General features: G+C 44.0%; 1 protein-coding gene across 1 annotated transcript in view; it reads left to right on the top strand.

Moving 5' to 3' along the window:
• ITPR1 (inositol 1,4,5-trisphosphate receptor type 1) overlaps window positions 1-19,722 on the top strand; it is a 329,901-nt gene that overhangs the window by 173,075 nt on the left and 137,104 nt on the right. Inside the window, exons 27-35 of the mRNA XM_082638311.1 lie at window positions 1,568-1,729; window positions 1,828-1,998; window positions 2,509-2,574; window positions 3,520-3,657; window positions 7,316-7,441; window positions 9,788-9,988; window positions 11,593-11,844; window positions 14,863-14,988; window positions 16,977-17,105. Coding sequence (XP_082494437.1) covers window positions 1,568-1,729; window positions 1,828-1,998; window positions 2,509-2,574; window positions 3,520-3,657; window positions 7,316-7,441; window positions 9,788-9,988; window positions 11,593-11,844; window positions 14,863-14,988; window positions 16,977-17,105 — 1,371 coding nt within the window. The remainder of the gene's footprint in view (window positions 1-1,567; window positions 1,730-1,827; window positions 1,999-2,508; window positions 2,575-3,519; window positions 3,658-7,315; window positions 7,442-9,787; window positions 9,989-11,592; window positions 11,845-14,862; window positions 14,989-16,976; window positions 17,106-19,722) is intronic.

The following is a 19,722-nucleotide window of genomic DNA, read 5'->3' as shown; positions in this document are numbered from 1 at the left end:
AGCACTAAGCAAGCCTCTGCTTGCATCATGTTGCTAACGTCCTATTGGTCAGAGCAAATTGCCCGGCTGAGCCCAGCATCAGTGTGGGAGGGACGTATACAAGAGTGTTTAGACCAGAGAGGGGCCACCGATGTTAACAGTCTACCGCAGCGCTTAATGTAAAACCTGTGAAATTTGACTTAGCAGCAGCATTTACTCTATGGAAGAGGTTGCTCTTCTGAAACTCAGGGGTTTTGAGTTTAACATGATGTCATTTCGGTCTGCTGGGTGGTGTCTCAGCTCTCCCACCACTTTCCTCATATTGAACAGCAACGAAAGCTTCTTCACACCTTTTTGGAGCACGTAGCACGAACAGAGGATTTACTCACTGAGTCCCATCTGTGGCTTCCTTGCTTGTCTGCAGCCACAAAGGTCCCAGCATTCGGCCTTCATTTGACTGGAAATACAAATTGGGCACTGACACAAAAATGGAGTGGCAGCGCTCAGGTTCGAGGTGGCCTGCCATTTGCTCCAGCATGTGCTTATTGCATTTTTACTTGTATAAGTAACACACAGTCAAGTTACCGTAGATATTGAGAGAACCCCTGATAATATACTGATTAACCCCAGTTGGAGGAACACTGAGTTGGGGTGATTCACGGCAACACTCCGCAAAGTGGGGTCTGTGGGACCAAAGCGCTTGCTACCAGTTTAGATAAGTGAGCCTTTGGGCACTTTGGTGGCAGTTGGACCCTGTGACCGCATCCAAGTGCACCATCAGTGGACCATGGTACAGACCAAGACAGCAGTTGGCTACAGACTAGACATAAAGAAAGCTCATCCGTCACCACAGAGGGTTTGCTAGGTGCTGAATCAGGGCATCTTAAATAAAAAATAAACTAGCAACTTGGGAGAAACACAGCTGTGTGCAGCTCTCAAACCACAGGTGAAGCCCAGCAGAACGCCAGTTGGGAATCTGGTTGCAAAGCCAGGCCTGTCACTGTGGGAGGGTGGGGACTTTGATTAAAAATTAGACAGTTGTGACATCTTTTTATTTTTTTAATTTATTTTAAATTTATTTATTTTTGGCTGCATTGGGTCTTCGTTGCCGCCCACGGGCTTTCTCTAGTTGCGGCGAGCGGGAACTACTCTTCGTTGCGGTGCACAGGCTTCTCATCGCCGTGGCTTCTCTTGTTGTGGAGCACGGGTTCTAGGCGCGCTGGATTCAGTAGTTGTGGCTCGTGGGCTCTAGAGTGCAGGCTCAGTAGTTGTGGCGCACGGGCTTAGTTGCTCTGAGGCATGTGGGATCTTCCCAGTCCAAGGATTGAACCCATGTCTCCTGCATTGGCAGGCGGATTCTTAACCACCGCACCACCAGGGAAGCCCCCAGTTGGGACAGCTTGACTGCCCCCTCACCTCAGAATATAGTTGAAGAGCAAATAAGGTTGTATGTTGTTAAATGAGGCAATGAAAAGCCAGGTCGGCTGAGGGGGGCTACAGAGTTAGGAATCTCACTAGGTGAGGTGTGTCTGGGCCCAAGGGCACGGGAGAGGGCGTCTTGGCTCATTTGGCCTTTCCCCTCAGTGAGGAGAACACGCCACTGGACCTGGATGACCACGGCGGCAGAACCTTCCTCCGGGTCCTGCTGCATTTGACGATGCATGACTACCCACCCCTGGTGTCAGGGGCCCTGCAGCTCCTCTTTCGGCACTTCAGTCAGAGGCAGGAGGTCCTGCAGGCCTTCAAACAGGTAGGTCGGGTTGCTGTGTGTGTGTGTGTTTGTGTGTGTTGTTGGCATTGTCTGTCTGAGAGGCTATTGTGAGTCATTAATGAATTGCATTCGTTCAGGTTCAACTGCTTGTTACCAGCCAAGATGTCGACAACTACAAACAGATCAAACAAGACTTGGACCAACTGAGATCCATCGTGGAGAAGTCAGAGCTTTGGGTGTACAAAGGGCAGGGCCCTGATGAGGCCATGGACGGTGCATCTGGTGAAAATGAACATAAGAAAACAGAGGTGGGTGACACACAAGTTAACGCTGCAGGAGGAGATGGATGGGGTCCTCAGAACAAGTAAATGTCCTCCTCCGGTTTTAGATAAAAATGCAGATTATAGGATGGGCTTGATTCTCAAGAGGTCTGCTTGTTAACAGGGTGACAGCCATTCTTCCAGGAAGTGAGCTACAAATACAAGTTCAGCGTCATCTCTCGTGCCACCTTGGCCCATGTAGAACAGACTTTGAGTGAACTAGCACCAGGTGTCCCTTGCAGATGTACTTGGGAAAGAACCTGTTCTCCAGCCGTGCCTGGACCATCATCTTCTCCCCCATCAGTGCAATAATGTGCATCCTCTCCCATCAGAGGGGAGCTGAGTTGTGAGCAAGTGAATGACAGGCACAAACCCAGCATGACAGCTGGAAAACGCTGCAAAACTCCCGTTCTTTCCTAAACTGTGATGCTAATCCTAACAAACAGACAGGAACCTAAGAGTTGTACAAACCCCACTCATGTTCATCTTGGTTCCTAGGAGGGGAATAACAAGTCACAGAAGCATGAGAGCACCAGCAGCTATAACTACAGGGTGGTCAAAGAGGTAAGTGCCCCCTCTTGAGCTTTTCCCTTCATGGAAGGTGTAACAGGGAGAAAGTACACCTCTGAGGTTAAGTGCATGGGTTTCAGTGTCAGGTCTTGGTTCAAATCCAGCTCTGCCACTTATTATTTGTGTGTCTTCAGTCTCCTCACCTTGTATAGGTGCCTCCAGCACCTATACTTCTGAAGGTTTACAGTTGAAGGAAGAGTTAAGTGGTGAAATTGTCAAGGATTTACCTCAGCGGCTGGCATGTAGTACCCACCAATGAGAACCATAGCTCCTTAGGAATCTTTGCATAGGCTGGTTCAAAGTTGGGAGGTTGGCGCTTGGTGTTTTTTACCCTAGAGCAAATTCTTCCCAAGTCCTTGGCAATGATGCTGAGTCATATCATTTTAGGAGATCTGAAACCATCCCACTTGCTGATGGAGCCGTAATCCATTGGTTATTCTGGAAGACTTGTTCTTAGCCCTATGTGGATTTGGTTTAATACAATCAATAGAGATAGTACAAGTTAGAGGAGTTTCCCTCGTCTTATGTTCTTAATATATTGTGATCCTTTTGCCTTCCTGTCCACACCACCCCCTGCAATCTTTTTTCCAACTACACTTCCTAGTTTTCTGAGATGGATTTCCTTTTTCTTAAAAAATTTTTTTCCAACTTTGAGGTGTAATTAACAAAATTATAATATACTTGACAAAGTGATGATTTGATATACATATGCACTGTGAAATGCTTACCCCAGTCAAGTTAATTAAACATCCATCACTCACATAGTTAGGTTTTTTGGGGGAGCCGGTGGGGAGAGGTAAGAAGGCTTAAGATCTACTCCCTTAGCCAATTCCAAGTATACAGTGAGGTATCACGAACTGTAGTCACTAGGCTGTAGGTTAGGTCCTCGGAACTGAGATGGGGGTCAGAGGAGAAACTTCGATTCTTTCTTTGTACCAGATTTTGATTCGACTCAGCAAACTCTGTGTCCAAGAGGGCGCCTCGGTGAGGAAGAGCAGGAAGCAGCAGCAACGCCTGCTCCGGAACATGGGCGCCCACGCCGTGGTGCTGGAGCTACTACAGATCCCCTACGAGAAGGTGGGCGTCCACATCCACGGCTGCCGCTCCACGGGGTGGGGGGCGGGTTCCTGGGTTTCCCCAAACCCTTTGCACTTGGGAGCGGTTGGTGAAGAAATGAAGCTGATGTGATGATTGTCACTATAAAGCCGTCTTAGGTAATTTATATGAAACAAACAGAGCATCCTAACAAGGAAACAAAACCACCTATAACCTCCCTCCACTTGGAAGATTCTATAAAGAAGGAGCAGTCTGTGTATTCTCTCCTTACTCCCGTACCATGCTGGAGGGGACAGCTTGCTCTGAATACAAAGGTCTGATGACAGAGCTGTCTCTGCACATGGGCTTGTGCTGTACAGTTTCGTCTGCAGTGTTACTCAGGCATGTAAGCACTACAAGTTACTAAATGCATGTGGGGACATGGGACTCGCCCACTCCAGGTCCTCACTCATGTGCTGACAGCTGGTTGAGTTGCATCTATCAGATACTGCTTGGCTCTAAGTCTTCTGGTCTGTTGCTAGCTGTTACACTGCATCTACCATTTTTCATGTTAGCATTTGGCATCACTAGTGATGGGGTTCAGGGAAGGAGGATAACATTTGCATCCGTGTGGCCTGACGGCACTTTCAGAAGCATTCGTTCAAGCTTCTAAAACCCAGTATGGCGATCTTGGTGTTGCCACGTGATAGATGAGGAGACCGAGGCTTGGGGAAGTTTAGAGTCCAAAGGCATAGACGCTGGTCTCTTGAGTTTGCCAGTGGCTCCCAGAGACTCGCTAGTGAAGCGTCACCTGAAGAAGGTTCACTGCCTAGTGCTTGCAGGGTGCCAGGCACTGTGCTGAGGCCTTTACGTCATTTGCTCATTTAACCCTCAGGACACCCTGATGAGATAGGTGGTACTATTAGAAGCCCCATTTTAAATGAGAAAACCGAGGCCAGAGAGGTTTAGTAACTTGCCTGGAAGGCCCAGCTGCACCTTGCAGAGTCAGCCCCACTCACCTGTGGAGCCCGGGTCTTGGACCTGTGTGCCTTCCACCTTACCTGTACCTCACCTTAGTAGGTAACACACCTTTACCTGCTGCCCTGCGCTTTAGGAAGTTCCCTGCCAAGGCCTCCTGCTCAGTCACGGTGCCTGTGTGAATCAGATGAGTCAGGCCTTTCACCAGCCACCAGTAAAGCACAAGTTTAATGCCTCCAATAGGTCAGCTACTTAACTACGTTGGAATTAATGTAGACAGGTGTGGGTGTCATCCGAATGTGGCTGACGTTTTGACTAGAAAGAGCAAGTGGGTTTACCTCCCTCTGTGTGAAGAATGTGAGGAGGGAGTTTGCTGGCCTTGGCTTTGCCCCATAATAACGTTCCCCTAATGAGAGACATTCATTTACAGAGCAGTGTTGAGTCGATCTATAGGAACCAGATTCGGTTGGAATTGGTGGCTCAAAGTCAGAAGATTGTGTATGTGTGTGTGCGTGTAGTTTGTCTGGTTTTTGGTTGGGTACAGCCATCCCAGTGTGTGAGAACAGTGGACGGATTCCTGCCAACAGCTAACCTCTTGTTATGTCTTTATGAGCTTGCTTGCCCTGTAAAGGTCTGCTTTGAAGGCCAGAAGCTTTTTAGTTAGCTTGTGCACCAGGAGATTCCTCTCTAAGCTGAAGAAGCGGAAGAATGCAGAGTGGTTCAAGGCTGCTGCGGTGTCTGTCCAAAACCCTCTTGTTTCTTAGAGCTAGAAGCTTTGCCCCTCTCTCTGTAAATGGGAGGCAAATGTAATACCCGTTCTGTTGTTCTGAGACTGGCTAACAGTGTCCTTTTAAATCTCCTGCTTTGTTTGATTGTCACACTGACAGTTCGGATTCCTTCCGTCAGCGTTCTTGGCAGATGTCTTCTGTTTTCTCACAGGGTTGTTGTCTAGACCAGGGTGGGCAAACTGCAGACATGAATCACTTCCAGCCCACCACCTGTTTTTATACAGCATATGAGATAAGAATGGTTGCTACGTTTTTGAATAGTTAAATTTTCAGGGGTTATAGCAGTTCGTGCGTAATGTCTTCTGTTTTGCTTTTTGACCCATAAACCCTTAAAGTATGTATCTGGACCTGTAAGAAAAAAATTTGCTGACACTCATTCTAGACCAGTACCAATAGCTAACATTTACTGAGTCATTACTGTCTAAGCCCTTGACATGAATTTTCTCATTTAATCATCGTAACCACAGTAGGAAGTGTGTGTGTCATTAGCTCCATTTTACAGATGAGGAAACTGAAAGGTTAAGTCACCTGCCCAAGGTCACACAGCTTGGAAGGTGTAGACCTGGCATAAGGGCCAGGCAGCCTGGTTTCAAGGCCTGCATTCCCAACTGCTACACTTTCTGGCCCTTGAAATGAGGCGAAGTATGTGCGATGACTTAGGAAGATGACGTGGGCTCTATGAATCTGAGGGATGATTTCCATTTGGGGCCTTTTTACTATTGGAAACGGTGGCTTGTTTAGAACTGGGCAGAGTGGCAAGAGGTTTTATATAATTGTCTTGTCATAGGCATACAACTCTTTACAAATACTGAGTATATATATATATATATATATATATTTTTTTTTTTTTTTTTTTTTTTTTTTTTTTGCGGTACGCGGGCCTCTCACTACCGTGGCCTCTCCCGTTGCGGAGCACAGGCTCCGGACGCGCAGGCTCAGTGGCCATGGCTCACGGGCCCAGCCACTCCGTGGCATGTGGGATCCTCCCGGACCGGGGCACGAACCCATGTCCCCTACATCGGCAGGCGGACTCTCAGCCACTGTGCCACCAGGGAAGCCCTGAGTGTATTTTTTTTTTAATTGAAGCATAGTTGATTTACAATATTAGTTTCAGGGGTACAGCAAAGGGATTTAGTATCTTTATAGATTTTGCTCCATTAAAAGTTATTATAAGATAATGGCTATACTTCCCTGTGCTGTACAATCTATCCTTGTTGCTTATCGAGTGTCTGTTTTTGATATATGAAATGAGAATATCGTAATCAACCATGTGAAATGCCTGAGACACATATTATCCTGATTTTATAGGTAGGAAAACTAAGTCTTAGGTTAACTAATGTGCCTGAAGTGACAGGGAAAGGAGTTAAGACAGATACCTGTGCCCTAACTTGGAATCTAAAGAGATTTCCACTGTGCCATGTTAGCTACTGCCAAATGTTAGCGTGTCCACAGGTTAAGGCAACTTAAAAATTTATGCCCGAGAGCTGGGGAGGTGTGTGTTTATGGCCAGTGAGGAAGTCGGCTCCCATCTGCTGTCCGTCCATATTTTCAGAAGTAGGGAGTTCAGAGATGTCAGCCATTGCTAGACAGTGGAATTCCAGACACTTCCTCTTAGCTTTCACTCTCTATTGCCCTTTTCCCCAATAAAATCATTTCATTTCTGCCCAAAGCTAGTGGGAGAGAATTCACTTTTCTCCATGACGTATAAACAACTTGTTGGCTTCTTTGCAGGGTCAGCAGTGCAGTCCCCCAATGTTTTCACACAGCCCGCCCCCAGCAAACACTCCCAGAGCCCCACATTAGTCAGAGGGGATGGGGGTGTCATCGAACCTGGCCTCCTGGCCTAGAGATCAGTACTTTCTCCTGTCAACCTTCTCTAGTCAAAGCCATAGCCCTGTTTTCAACCTGTTTTTTGTCTCTCTCCCTCCACACAGGCCGAAGACACCAAGATGCAGGAGATAATGAGGCTGGCTCACGAGTTTCTGCAGAATTTCTGTGCTGGCAACCAGCAGAATCAGGCTTTGCTCCACAAACATATAAACCTGTTTCTCAACCCAGGGGTAAGACTGGAAGCCTGTCTGGAAATCTGTGTGGGGAGGAGGGTGGGGAAGCAGGAAGCGAGAAGAACACCTTGTTCTTTTGCTGTTGTGGCCGCTGGGAATTGTTATGAGGCAACATTCATTCCAACGGGGAATATTTTGATCAACACTCTGGAGGATGTAAATACTCCCCATCTTTTTGGGAGAAAAGGTAGAAGGAGGGGGGAAGAGGTGGTGGATGCAAAGGTAAGATAAATTGATATTTTTTCTTAATAACAGTCCTCACTGCATCAAACTCCAACCATAGCAAAGTGCTGATTCTCACAGTGCAGGCACAACCTCCTGAGGTCATGCATCAAGTTTTCTGTGTTTATACAAAACATCATATATCCATGTAAAACATAATTATGTTACATTTTAGTTAAACATGTTTTTAAAAATATATTAAATGTGTAATATGCTTTTTTTAAAAGAAGGTGGTGGTACACTCCACCCAATTGTTTTGCATTTTGCTCTTTTCACTTAACACATCTTGGCTGTCTTTGCAAGTGAAAAATATATAAACTTTTCTCTTTCATTTTCATGGCTAAATGGCATTCTGTAGAATGGCTGTAACTTTTTTTAGACCAGTTCCTGTATTAATGGACAATTAGGCAGTGTCTGATTTTGGCTTGTGAACAGTACTGCAAAGGACATCTTTGTACATGAACACACCTTCACATACACACACAGAAACACACAGAAACACTCACTTATCCGTACTGCTGGAGCTTTCCAGGAAAAGGACTACTGCGTTGTTGGGTAATATTCCCTCTTTGTCATGTTAAGAAAAAGAAAACGCAAAAAATGAAAAGGTTAAAGCCCCCTACCTCATACTAGTCATAAAACCCAATAACTCAGTAAGTCTGGGTAAAAAGTAGAAAATTAAGCTTCTAGAAGAGAACGTGAAAATAACTTCATGACCTTGTGGAAAGGGAAGTTTTTTCACACAGTATGCAAAGAGCACTAGTCATCAAGGAAAATATCAATAAATTGGACTTCTTTAAAATTAAGAACTTCTGTTCATCAAATGACACCATTAAGTTAGCAAAGACAAGCCAGAGTGGGAGAAGACACAGTGTACGAGTCCAGCAACGAGTTCATACCCAGAATAGGTATCAAACTCAGGAGAGTCCGTAAGGAAATACAGAGCCCACTTTTTTTTTTTTTTTTTTTTTTTGCGGTACGCGGGCCTCTCACTGTTGTGGCCTCTCCCATTGCGGAGCACAGGCTCCGTACACGCAGGCTCAGCGGCCATGGCTCACGGGCCTAACTGCTCCGCGGCATGTGGGATCTTCCCGCACCGGGGCACGAACCTGTGTTCCCTGCATCGGCAGGCGGACTCTCAACCACTGCGCCACCAGGGAAGCCCCAGAGCCCACTTTTTTAAATGGACAAAAAATTTAACAACGGGACACTCCACAGTAGAGGTTATCCAAATGGCCAATAAATATGACAAGGCCCGCAACATGGTTAATCATCAGAGAAATGCAAATCAACCAAGATGCATACAACAAAATGTGACTAAAATGAAAAGACTGACATTACTAAGTGTTGACTAGGATACAGAGTAGCTGTAATGTACAATGTAAATTGGTAACATCTTTCAAAGCTGTTTGGAAGTATCTTCCGAAGCCAAACATATTTAAATTCTGCAACCCAACAGTTCGACTCTTGGGTATAAAGCCAACAGAGATGCATACATTGTGTTTATCAGAAGACGTTTAGAAGAATGTTCAGAGCGGCACTGTTCACACTGTTCATTGTATTTGTCATAAGAATTGTGTAACTACTTACTCTTAAAATTAGATACTCCCCCAGATGCCCATCAACAATAGAACAGATCAATGCATTGTGGTATAGCTATGCAATGGAATGTACATAGCGGTGACAAGGAACAAATTAGTAATACATGCAACAACATGGATGACAACATGCAAAAGTAATGTTGAAGAAGCCAGGTAGAAGAGGTTGCGTGAGGTTCGAGAACAGGCAAAACAAATCTATGGTTGTGCAAGTCAAAATAGTAGTAAAACTGGGGGGTAGGCCATAAAGGCAGCCTGTTTTATTTCTTGATCTGGGTGCTGATGGTCCCTCTGGAATTCATTCAGCAGAAAACTAATGATTAGTTTAGTGCCCTATGTGTTTATTGAAAAAGTTGAGTAAAAAGGAAGGCGATACAGAAGCGAGAATGGAGAAGGATGCTTTCACGGGGTTAAATGCCCCCCTCTCTGTGTTTGTCGTGGACTCTTCTTTTTCTCACTTGGTCCTCTGCTCTGGCCTTCCTTTGACCATGTGCCTGTGCCCCCGCCCTCACTCTTGTGCCAGATCCTGGAGGCAGTCACGATGCAGCACATCTTCATGAACAATTTCCAGCTGTGTAGTGAGATCAACGAGAGAGTCGTCCAGCACTTTGTTCACTGCATTGAGACTCACGGTCGAAACGTCCAGTACATCAAGTTCTTGCAGACGATTGTCAAGGCTGAAGGGAAATTCATCAAAAAGTGCCAAGACATGGTCATGGCTGAGGTGACAACTATGGATTTCTATATATCTTCCTCTGGTGTTCCATAGGAGCTTAAAAATTATTTAATTTTATCAGTATGAACTGGCACCCTGTCCAGGAGCCATAGGAAGGGACAGAAAGTAATTGTGTGCGTGTGTGTGTGTAAGTGTGTGTAATTATGTGTTTGTGAGCTTAAGCTATAGATACAGGCAAGAGTCTGATCTAGTTTTTGTAGCAATAATTCTGTTTATTTTAAGGATCATTGGCTTGGATTCTTCTGAGAGGGAAAAACACCCCCAGGAATACTGAACCAAAATACAGTGGATGGAGGTTAAGTGTGGGTAGAACCCTTTGAGCCAGAGCATCCCTTCTTGTAGATTCTACGACTTAAAAAAAAAAATTATTCACCAAATTAATTAGCTGGAAAAATTGTTGCTTGATGATTCTCAAGAAGCTGGTCAGTGGAATTGGGGCAAAGTACCCCTTGGTTCTCTGTGGGACGTCAGTGTCCCATGTATGCCGTCTGGCCAGGAAGGTCCTCTGTCACTCCTGCAACTTCGGCGTCTGCATATGCTTGGTTTCATCCATCCTTCCACCTTTAAAAAAAAAAAAAAAAAGGAATCTCAAGTAAATGCACTTAACACTTGGGTTTATAATCTTATCTACATATATGATTTCAGTGAAAAGTGGTGCAGTGTCATTAAAAGTGTTGGCTCGACCTGGGATGCGAATGTTGGCTGTACCATGTCCCTGGCCATGTGATTCGGGATGTGTTATTTGACTTCTCAAACCCTCAGTGTGGGTTTCTGTAAATGAAGGCATGGCGATATTCACTTGAGGAGCTGATAGGCAGGTTAAATCAGATAATGATGACAATAATAGCTACCGTTTATTGGAAGTCTGCTGTGTTACTCTAGTCGCTGTTGTAAGTAATCATGGTATCTGGCACATAATCAGAGTTTATAAAGGTTAGTTATTATTAAGTAAGCAATATTGACCGTATTTATTTTGACTTCTGTGCCGGCCCTTTTTGGATCTTTTGTATTTCATGCAGTGGTGAAAGTGATTAATTCTTAAGTAGAGTTATGAGAAGTCCCAGTCCCCGGGAGACAAGTTACGAATAGGAATGCCTTGACTCTTTGAGTGTTGAAAGGAAGGCGTATCTTAATTAAGATTGGATAATTTGTGATTGTGAAGAAATAAGGCAGCGTATGAAAGAGTTGTAAGAAGAGTACTTATAAGGCATGAAAAGGAGATGGAAACATTTTTAAAAACAAAAATCATAGCCTAATTATTAGTTTGGAAATACAAGTGCAAGGTTGAAATCTACATTTTTACCAGATACATGAATGCTGGTATGTAGACTTTCTCTTCCCCGATAGTTTTTTAGGACTGTTGTGGTATTTTTATATCTGTGAATGAAAATGCTGCTGCTGAAGATTTGTAGTGGTTTAGTAATATAAATGAATGAGATCTAGGTGAGGTCAGTAGTACAGGTGCTACTGGTTTTGGAAGGTAAATGCTAACAGAACATCTCTTTCTTCGTGAATAGATTTTTTTTTTTTTTAGTGATTCCCCCATCCCTGCCAACTTGTGCTATAAGCAAGTCTTATTCTTTTGATTATAGCTGGTTAATGCAGGAGAGGATGTCCTCGTATTCTACAACGACAGAGCCTCTTTCCAGACTCTGATCCAGATGATGAGGTCGGAACGGGACCGGATGGATGAGAACAGCCCTCTCATGTACCACATCCACCTGGTCGAGCTCTTGGCCGTGTGCACAGAGGGCAAGAACGTCTACACGGAGATCAAGTGCAACTCCCTGCTCCCGCTGGATGACATTGTCCGCGTGGTGACCCACGAGGACTGCATCCCCGAGGTGAGCGACTCTATCCCCAGGATGGGTGGGCCCTGCTCATGTCTCTCCTCGTGGTGTGTGGGGCTGTGGCTGGATGGGAGTCTTCCACTGACCTAGGTGGGACCTCACAGTTTTGACACCTGCAGCTCATTTTGTCGTGAGATTTCCATTGGCTGAAACAGCATCTTCTTGAGCATTGGTTTGGGGTGAGAGGAATGATGGGGCAAGTAAATTTTTCCGTCTGTCTCCTTGAAGAAGAATGGGAAACTGCTGGAGGGCTTCAGCTCTGTGGAATGAATGATTCCACGTGTTGAGCAAAGAGCATTGACCTGAATGAACTTCTCAGAAATGAGAAAAACGTGCATTGAGATACAGTTCATACCAGTGTAAAACTTAACTCTGTAAATATATTCTTTAAAACAAAAACTTGGGGCCTCCCTGGTGGCGCAGTGGTTGAGAGTCCGCCTGCCGATGCAGGGGATACGGGTTCGTGCCCCGGTCTGGGAGGATCCCATATGCCGCGGAGCGGCTGGGCCCGTGAGCCATGGCCGCTGAGCCTGTGCGTCCGGAGCCTGTGCTCCGCAACGGGAGAGGCCACAACAGTGAGAGGCCCGTGTACAGCAAAAAAAAAAAAAACAAAAAAAAACACCAAAAACTTGTATTGCAAAAATAATGAATGTCGACTGTAAAATATTCAAGAACTACAGGTAAGCAATAAGAAAATGAAGTAATCTACCATTTCACTGCCCGTAGTAAATACCTCTTAGGTTTTTGAAGTAAATTCTTCCAGCTTTCTGTTTCCCTATTCATATACATTAGCTAGTAACAAAAAAATGGATCATACAGTATATATTTTATCTTTGTATGTTTTAAAATATATACTCAGTTTATATTTTAAACTAAATATACATATATTTATATATATATAGCATATGTAGTATATATTAAATATATATACTGTTTTTAGATTAATGTTGGAAAAGTTAATACATTTTGAAAAATTCAAATAGCGAAGACCATAAAGGAGTAAACTATGGAAAATCTTCTTTACCTGGTCCCCACACCCCTCAGAAAATTATTTATTAGGTTCTTGTGTATCCTTTTGGAGTTTTGCATAAAAACATTTATAAATTTATATACTTTATTCTCCTGCCCCCCCTCCCTTTTTTAACACAAAAGGTGACATTCCAGGTAAATTTTTTTTCATATAAGTCCATGAAGAGATTCTACATTCCTTTTTTATAGTTGTATAAAATTTCATTGTACAGAGATACCATAATTGTCTTCCATGAATGTTGAACCAGCTTATTATATAATGTGATAATAATAAGAAGAAGGAAATAAAAAATAGCATTTTTCTCACAGTCTGGTTTATACAGTGTATTATCAAACATTTGGATTCTCGTATCCCTGATATATGGATGTGGTGTTTCGATATAGTTGTAATTTGCATTTCTCTTACTATGCATAAGTGAGGTATAATAGCTTGTTTTTTACGCATTTTTGTTTGAAATACAACCTAAGTACAGAGAGCACATAGACGTGACTTGTGCAGTATAAGAATAATTACGAAGATAGCAGCTGTGTAACCACCCAGGTCAGGAAATGTGCTTCATTCCCCGCCTGTGTCCGTTTCCAGTCCCCAACCTCCCCCAGAGGGCTCCCTCATGGAGGCATAGTTGTGACGTGGCTCTTATGTAGTTTTCTTTGTACATCCCTAAACAGTATAATTCAGTTTTGCCCACTTTTGAACTTCCTTGTGCACTATTTTGTGCCTTTTCCTGTTCCACTGTGTGGTGTTAGGATTCATCCATCCTGACATACGCACCTGTATTGATTTCCTTTGCTTTGGAGCATTGCTCCGTGTCATTGTCCCACAATATGATTTTCTGTACGTCTGTTGATGCTCATTTGGGTTATTTTTGCTTTTTGGCTCTTAGGACCAGTGCGTGTGTCCTGGCCCACACGTGTACACGTCTCTGCCGGGGGTATACTTAGAAGTGCTGGGTCATACAAGGTGCATTTCTCCCCTTTGACTTGATAATGTGAAGTAGTTTCCAGCAGTTACTCCAGTGGCCACCCCTCCCCCAGAGCTCTTGTTGCTCCCAGACCCTGCCAACCCTTGCTGTTATCAGACCCTTTATTAGTATATATTTGTTTTCAATCTGGTGGGTGTATAATGATATCTCATAGTGGTTTTAATTTCTATCCTCTTGATTACTAAATGAGATTCAATCCCTTTCCATATGTTGTTTTTGAGATTTGATATTCCTTTAAGTAAATAGCAGATCAGATTTTTTGCCTGTTTTTCCTTTGGCATGGCCATCTTATATGCACAAATCTGTAGGAATTCTCTGTGGGGGATATGCATTGCAAACAGTTTCTTCCAAATCATGTCATTTAACTCTTGTAACAGTGCCATTTCATAGATATTCTTTTTTTTTTTCTTAGTTCCTTGATGAGGGATCGAACCCATGCCCCCTGCAGTGGAAGCATGGAGTCTTAACCACTGGACCCACCATGGGTGTCTCAGAAATTCTTAATTTTAATGTAGTCAAACGTGTCCATCTTCTCTTCTATGATCAGTGTTTTTTGTTCCATTCTTTACCTTGAGGTCATGAACATATTCTCTTCCAAAAGCTTTGTTTTTGAGTTTTATAATAGTGAATTTTGAATATCAAAAAATCATAGAGGGCTTCCCTGGTGGTGCAGTGGTTGAGAGTCTGCCTGCCGATGCAGGGGACACGGGTTCGTGCCCCGGTCCGGGAAGATCCCACGTGCCACGGAGCGGCTGGGCCCGTGAGCCATGGCCGCTGAGCCTGCGCGTCCGGAGCCTGTGCTCCGCAACGGGAGAGGCCACAACAGTGAGAGGCCTGCATACTGCCAAAAAAAAAAAAAAAAAAATCATAGAAGTTAAAGCGTGCAGGGGAAAATGGAATGACTATCATGGTCCATCCTTGTCACTATTAAAATGAGGGAACTAATCAGTTCCACACGTACTAAGTTGGTTTTTGAGAAAAGCCTGTTTCTCTCTTCCAGGTTAAAATTGCGTACATTAACTTCCTAAATCACTGCTATGTGGATACGGAGGTGGAAATGAAGGAGATTTATACCAGTAATCACATGTGGAAATTGTTTGAGAATTTCCTTGTGGACATCTGCAGGGTAAGTCTTTCTGGAGCTAAGGAGGCAAGGTAAGGGGGTACGTGTGGGTCTGGGTCACACTGTGCAGACGTAAGGACGCGGTCACATAATTTCACCTTGCTGATTTGTGGCACGGGAGGCCCCTGGCTCTCGTCTCTCCACACGTCTCGTTTCTCGTGACCCTTTTACTCCCAGCTGAGAATAGATTTTACTCGTCAAGCTTCAGGGAAGGTAGTTTATTTCTGGTCTTCATCTCATCCTTTATGGGTTGATTTGTAAATGATAACCCGGGACATACTAAAATCAAACTTATAAACTTTTCGTTCCTTTGAGAATAAGTCTTTCCTCGAAGGACACCTTCCTGAGTGTGAGCGTTTATAATATCTCCTACAGTCTGGTGTCGAGCATCCTGCAAAGCATGTCACTTTCCGTCTATTGCTTTCCTGACCCAGCCTTTGGGGTGGGCTTCAGTACTCTTGGTTTGGTTTTGCACTGAGCTTAATATTGGTTCTAAAGCTATGGGACTGAGACCTCACAAGGCGCTTTATGGATTTCATATGAGTTTTGTGGTGGTAGGGTTCGGGGGGAGGGCGCGTGGGGGGAAAGTAATTCAGTCCTTGAGAGAATGATTGTGAGGTGAATACCAATTTCAGAAACGTTGTGATGCTAAAAAGAAAAAAAACAAGGTGCATTGGAGAATGCTAGAATGTGGTATTTTCTCCTGACTGTACAATTCCCAGTGTGAGACAAGGAGCCTGAAAGAACTTACTTTCCTTGTAATGAAGGACTATGTTTAATAATACCCTGGTGTTGGTGTCACAGATATATATATATATTGATGTATTATTTAAATATGTCTATATTTTTATCTCAAATTCTTCCTAGTCTTTTAATCCCATAAATCTGGGGGTTTAGGCTTGAAATGGAAGGCCTGCTTTGCCTCTTTAAATCAGGACTCCGATAAGTTTTTTTGTGAAGGTCCAGATGGTAATCATGTTTGGCTTTGTGGGCCATACGGTTTCTGTCACAACTACAACTCTGCCCTGGTAGCATGAGAGCAGCCGTAGCAGTCTGTAAACAGATGGGCATGGCTGGGTTCCAATAAAACTTTATTTATAAAAACAGCCAGCAGTACTTAACTTGGCTGACCCCTGCCTTAAATTGTTCAAAAACGCTGTAAAATCTGTTGCCACCTTCATTCTCTGGATGTGTCCACACACTGCTCATCACTGGGCTCAGAGCATGATAGCTAATAAAATTTGATTGTTTTACTCCTTACTTCATAATTTTTTATTATATACAACTTTATATCTCAAATTAGAGGGCTAATGAATTTGGTAATAAAACTTGATTTAATAAAATGAATTTTTTAAACCTGTTCTTCTATTGATAAATCTCTAATCTTATTCTACGCAGCGAAATTATGTAAAGTCCAGGTGAAATCTGAAGTCTCTCTTCACCCCAAAACTTATACGATTATCCTGAGTCACAGCCCACTGTTTTCAACAGTACTGCATATCAGCAGAGTTTTTATTGAATGGAAGAGTGTTGTAGGTTTGGAGAATATCATGCACAGTGGACCTCAGTGGTAATATTTGATTCAGGATCTTAATTATATGCTTTAGGAAACTATGGCCTAGAGAAGATGAATGGCTTAAACAGTTTACTTTTAGGGACAATGTAGACAATTGTAGTTATTATGCCTCTTATGACCTTTTGGGTTTTAGATTTGCCGCAAGTTGGTAGGAATTGGGAAGCGATGGCCTTGTAGGTCCCACACCAATTTTAATGTTCTGTGATTCCACACCATGATTTCCAAGTTGATCTGTTTCTCTTCTTCCATGATTTATTTTTTATCATTGCTGTCTCTTAAGGGGAGAAGTACTGCCTTGCAGGCTTTTACTTTTCCTTTGTTAAGGGTAATTAGCAGGAATAACCACAGATTTCTTCATTTTACAACTGGTGTGCAGGTTTTGGTATAATGTCTAAAGTGTCCAATTGTCCTCCAGGCCTGTAACAACACAAGTGACAGGAAACACGCAGACTCAATTTTGGAGAAGTATGTCACCGAAATTGTCATGAGCATCGTTACTACGTTCTTCAGTTCTCCCTTCTCAGACCAGAGTACGACTTTGCAGGTAGGAAATACAAATGTATTGATAGATGCAGGGTATTCACAATAGGTACTTGGCAGCTGGAGTTGGTGTGGATTCGGGACTGAGCGGCTATAGATGAGCCGCTCTGCGGAGCATTGCTACAGATGCTTTTCTCTTTGTGAAGAGTGGTTTTTCCAGGATCCTTTGGATAATCAAGTACCTGAGAATGGTTTTCTGTACCAGATGGTTCTATTGGTTGTTGATTTTCTCCTTAAAATGCCTTCTTCCCTCCCCTCCCTTTAATCTTGTTGATTCCTTACCTCGAATCTTAGAAAGAGAAGCAGCTTTCAAATAAATGCTAGCGTGTTATTAACACTATTTAAAAATATGTCTGGAAATCTCCATTTTAACTTGAAGTGTGTGCCTAGAGTTCACCAGAAGGCGTACGCGGCAGGTGGGAGTGAGAAGTCCTTTAGCCTTGACGGCAGGGCTGCCATGTTACACCAGCCCCAGCACGTGCTGCTCACGTGGAGCCCCTGGAGTCGTGCCGTGCAGCAGCCCTGCGTGCTGATTGTCAGTGTAGTTAGAGTTACGAAGATTTGAATCCCTGGATCTGGGAGGTGTTTTTATTATTCTTTTACTTGGAAAAATCGCTCTTCTTTATAGAACTGATGTCTGGGTCCGTGGCTGTGGGAGTCTTGCTGCGGGTCTGTGTGTACAGCCTGCAGAATGAAAGCAGGACTTGGTTTCAGGTGGTCAGAAGAGCAGTAGTAACCATCCTTGTCATGCAAATAGATGGAGGCTGTCCTGGGGTTGATGGGTGGCCCAGGGTGGTTGGAGCATAGACAAATAATCTTAAGGTAATTTCTCCAAGAGAAGAGTGATTCACGGTCAGTATAATATCACTGGTACGTTTATTAGATATTGCTATATTCCATTACCTATGTAAAGGAGTTCATATTAGCTTAGTACAGTTGGTCTTATCCCCATTTTGCAGCTGAGCAAAATGAGGCTCAGAGGATTTAATTACCGTGCTCAGCCATGGTCACAGCTACTAACTGGCAAAACCATGATTTCAACCCAGACCTGTCTGACTCTAAAACTTGAATTATGGAATTTTTAGTAAGATATGTTTTCTTAGGGACTGTTGGTAACCTTCTATTTAATTGAGCCTCACTACTAGCTTTTAGTTATCTCTAAAGCAGCGCTCCCCAACCTTTTTGGCACCAGGGACTGGTTTCGTGGAAGACAGTTTTTCCACGGGGTGGGGGGGTGGGGGATGGTTCAGGCGGTGATGGGAGCCATGGGGAGGGCAGATGAAGCTTCAGGGGCTTGCCCCCGCTCACCTCCTGCTGTGCGGCCTGGCTCCTAACAGGCCGTGGAGAGGTACAGGTCCGTGGCCCGGGGGTTGGGGACCCGTGCTCTAAAGTATCATAAAGTTAGAATGCGACTTTTAGAATATCTGTACACAGTTTGTGTGTAACTGGGCAACAGGAACTTGTTAGATCCCAAGCACATGAGTTGCTGGAGGCCAGAACGTGCTCCTTACCAAGTGCTGTTCTACAGAGCCAGCTGCTTTGGTTAGTCAGGTTGGACTCGGATAGTGGCATAGTTATGCAGTTGGACTTGCATAGTGGCAATTGCTATGGCAATACCCGTTCTCCTAGAGATTGTGAAACAGTATTGCGAAACCAGATGTCACAGTGAACCCATCAAATGAATTTAATGGAAACCATTAAACAGGAATTTGTGTTTTGGGTTTTTCCTCTTGGTCCCCCTGTTGTCTCCTTCCACTGCCTTGCTCTGAAACCAGTTTTAAGCCAATCAACAGGTAGGAGTGGTCAGAGAAATAAATCTTCAACATAAGTGTTATGTAAGTCCCTAGCAAGGCCCAGGTTGTCTAAGCGTATTTAAAATACAAAGTCCAAGCTGGATTTCTAGAATATTTATTTTCAAGGAATCCTATTTTTGAAGCTGTCCTAACAGGTCTTACTTGATCTGCTGAAAAGCCTGTGTCTTGCTCCCCAGCTAGAGTTGTACCTTTGTCCTTCCTGGTTTTGTTTCCTTCCTTCCCTTCTTTTAACCCACATTTGTGAGGGAGGAAAATGGTGGCCTGGGATTGGGCTGTGCTGCATTTAAGGTGCCAGTGGAAGGTCCATGAGGCAGCTGGAAATGTGGGATCCGGGTGCAGCAACGGAACTTTGGAGGCTTTTATAGCAGGTCAGAGCTGCGTTCCAATCCTCAGTCCACCCCTTCGCAGCTCTGTGAACTTGGGTAGATCTTGAAACTTCAGAACCCCGTTTCTTACTCTAACAGGGTTATAGTATCAACCCTGCAGATTATTGTGAGCATTAGAGTTAATGTTTATGAAAATATAGCATAGTGCCTGGTACACAGTAGGTGCTTAATAATTGGCAGTTTGTACTGTGTTCTGCTAGACGGCAAGCTACAGTGGGGAGGGCAGAGAGGTGTCTCAGATACTGTTCTATCTTGAGCACTGTGCCTGGCCCCTGGTACATGTTCATTGGTTGAGTGAGTTAAAGGAATGAGGGAGACTCAGCAGAGGGAAGTGGTAAAGTCCAAATATAAACACTGGCTAGTTCAAGTCTCAGCTGGGAAAATGAAGGGGTTGACTAGAAGGGAACTGGGCAGAGCACAG

Source organism: Mesoplodon mirus (genome assembly GCF_964341445.2).
Source record: "Mesoplodon mirus genome assembly, chromosome: 12".
NCBI lineage: Eukaryota > Metazoa > Chordata > Mammalia > Artiodactyla > Ziphiidae > Mesoplodon > Mesoplodon mirus.
This window is presented reverse-complemented; position numbering and strand designations above follow the sequence as displayed.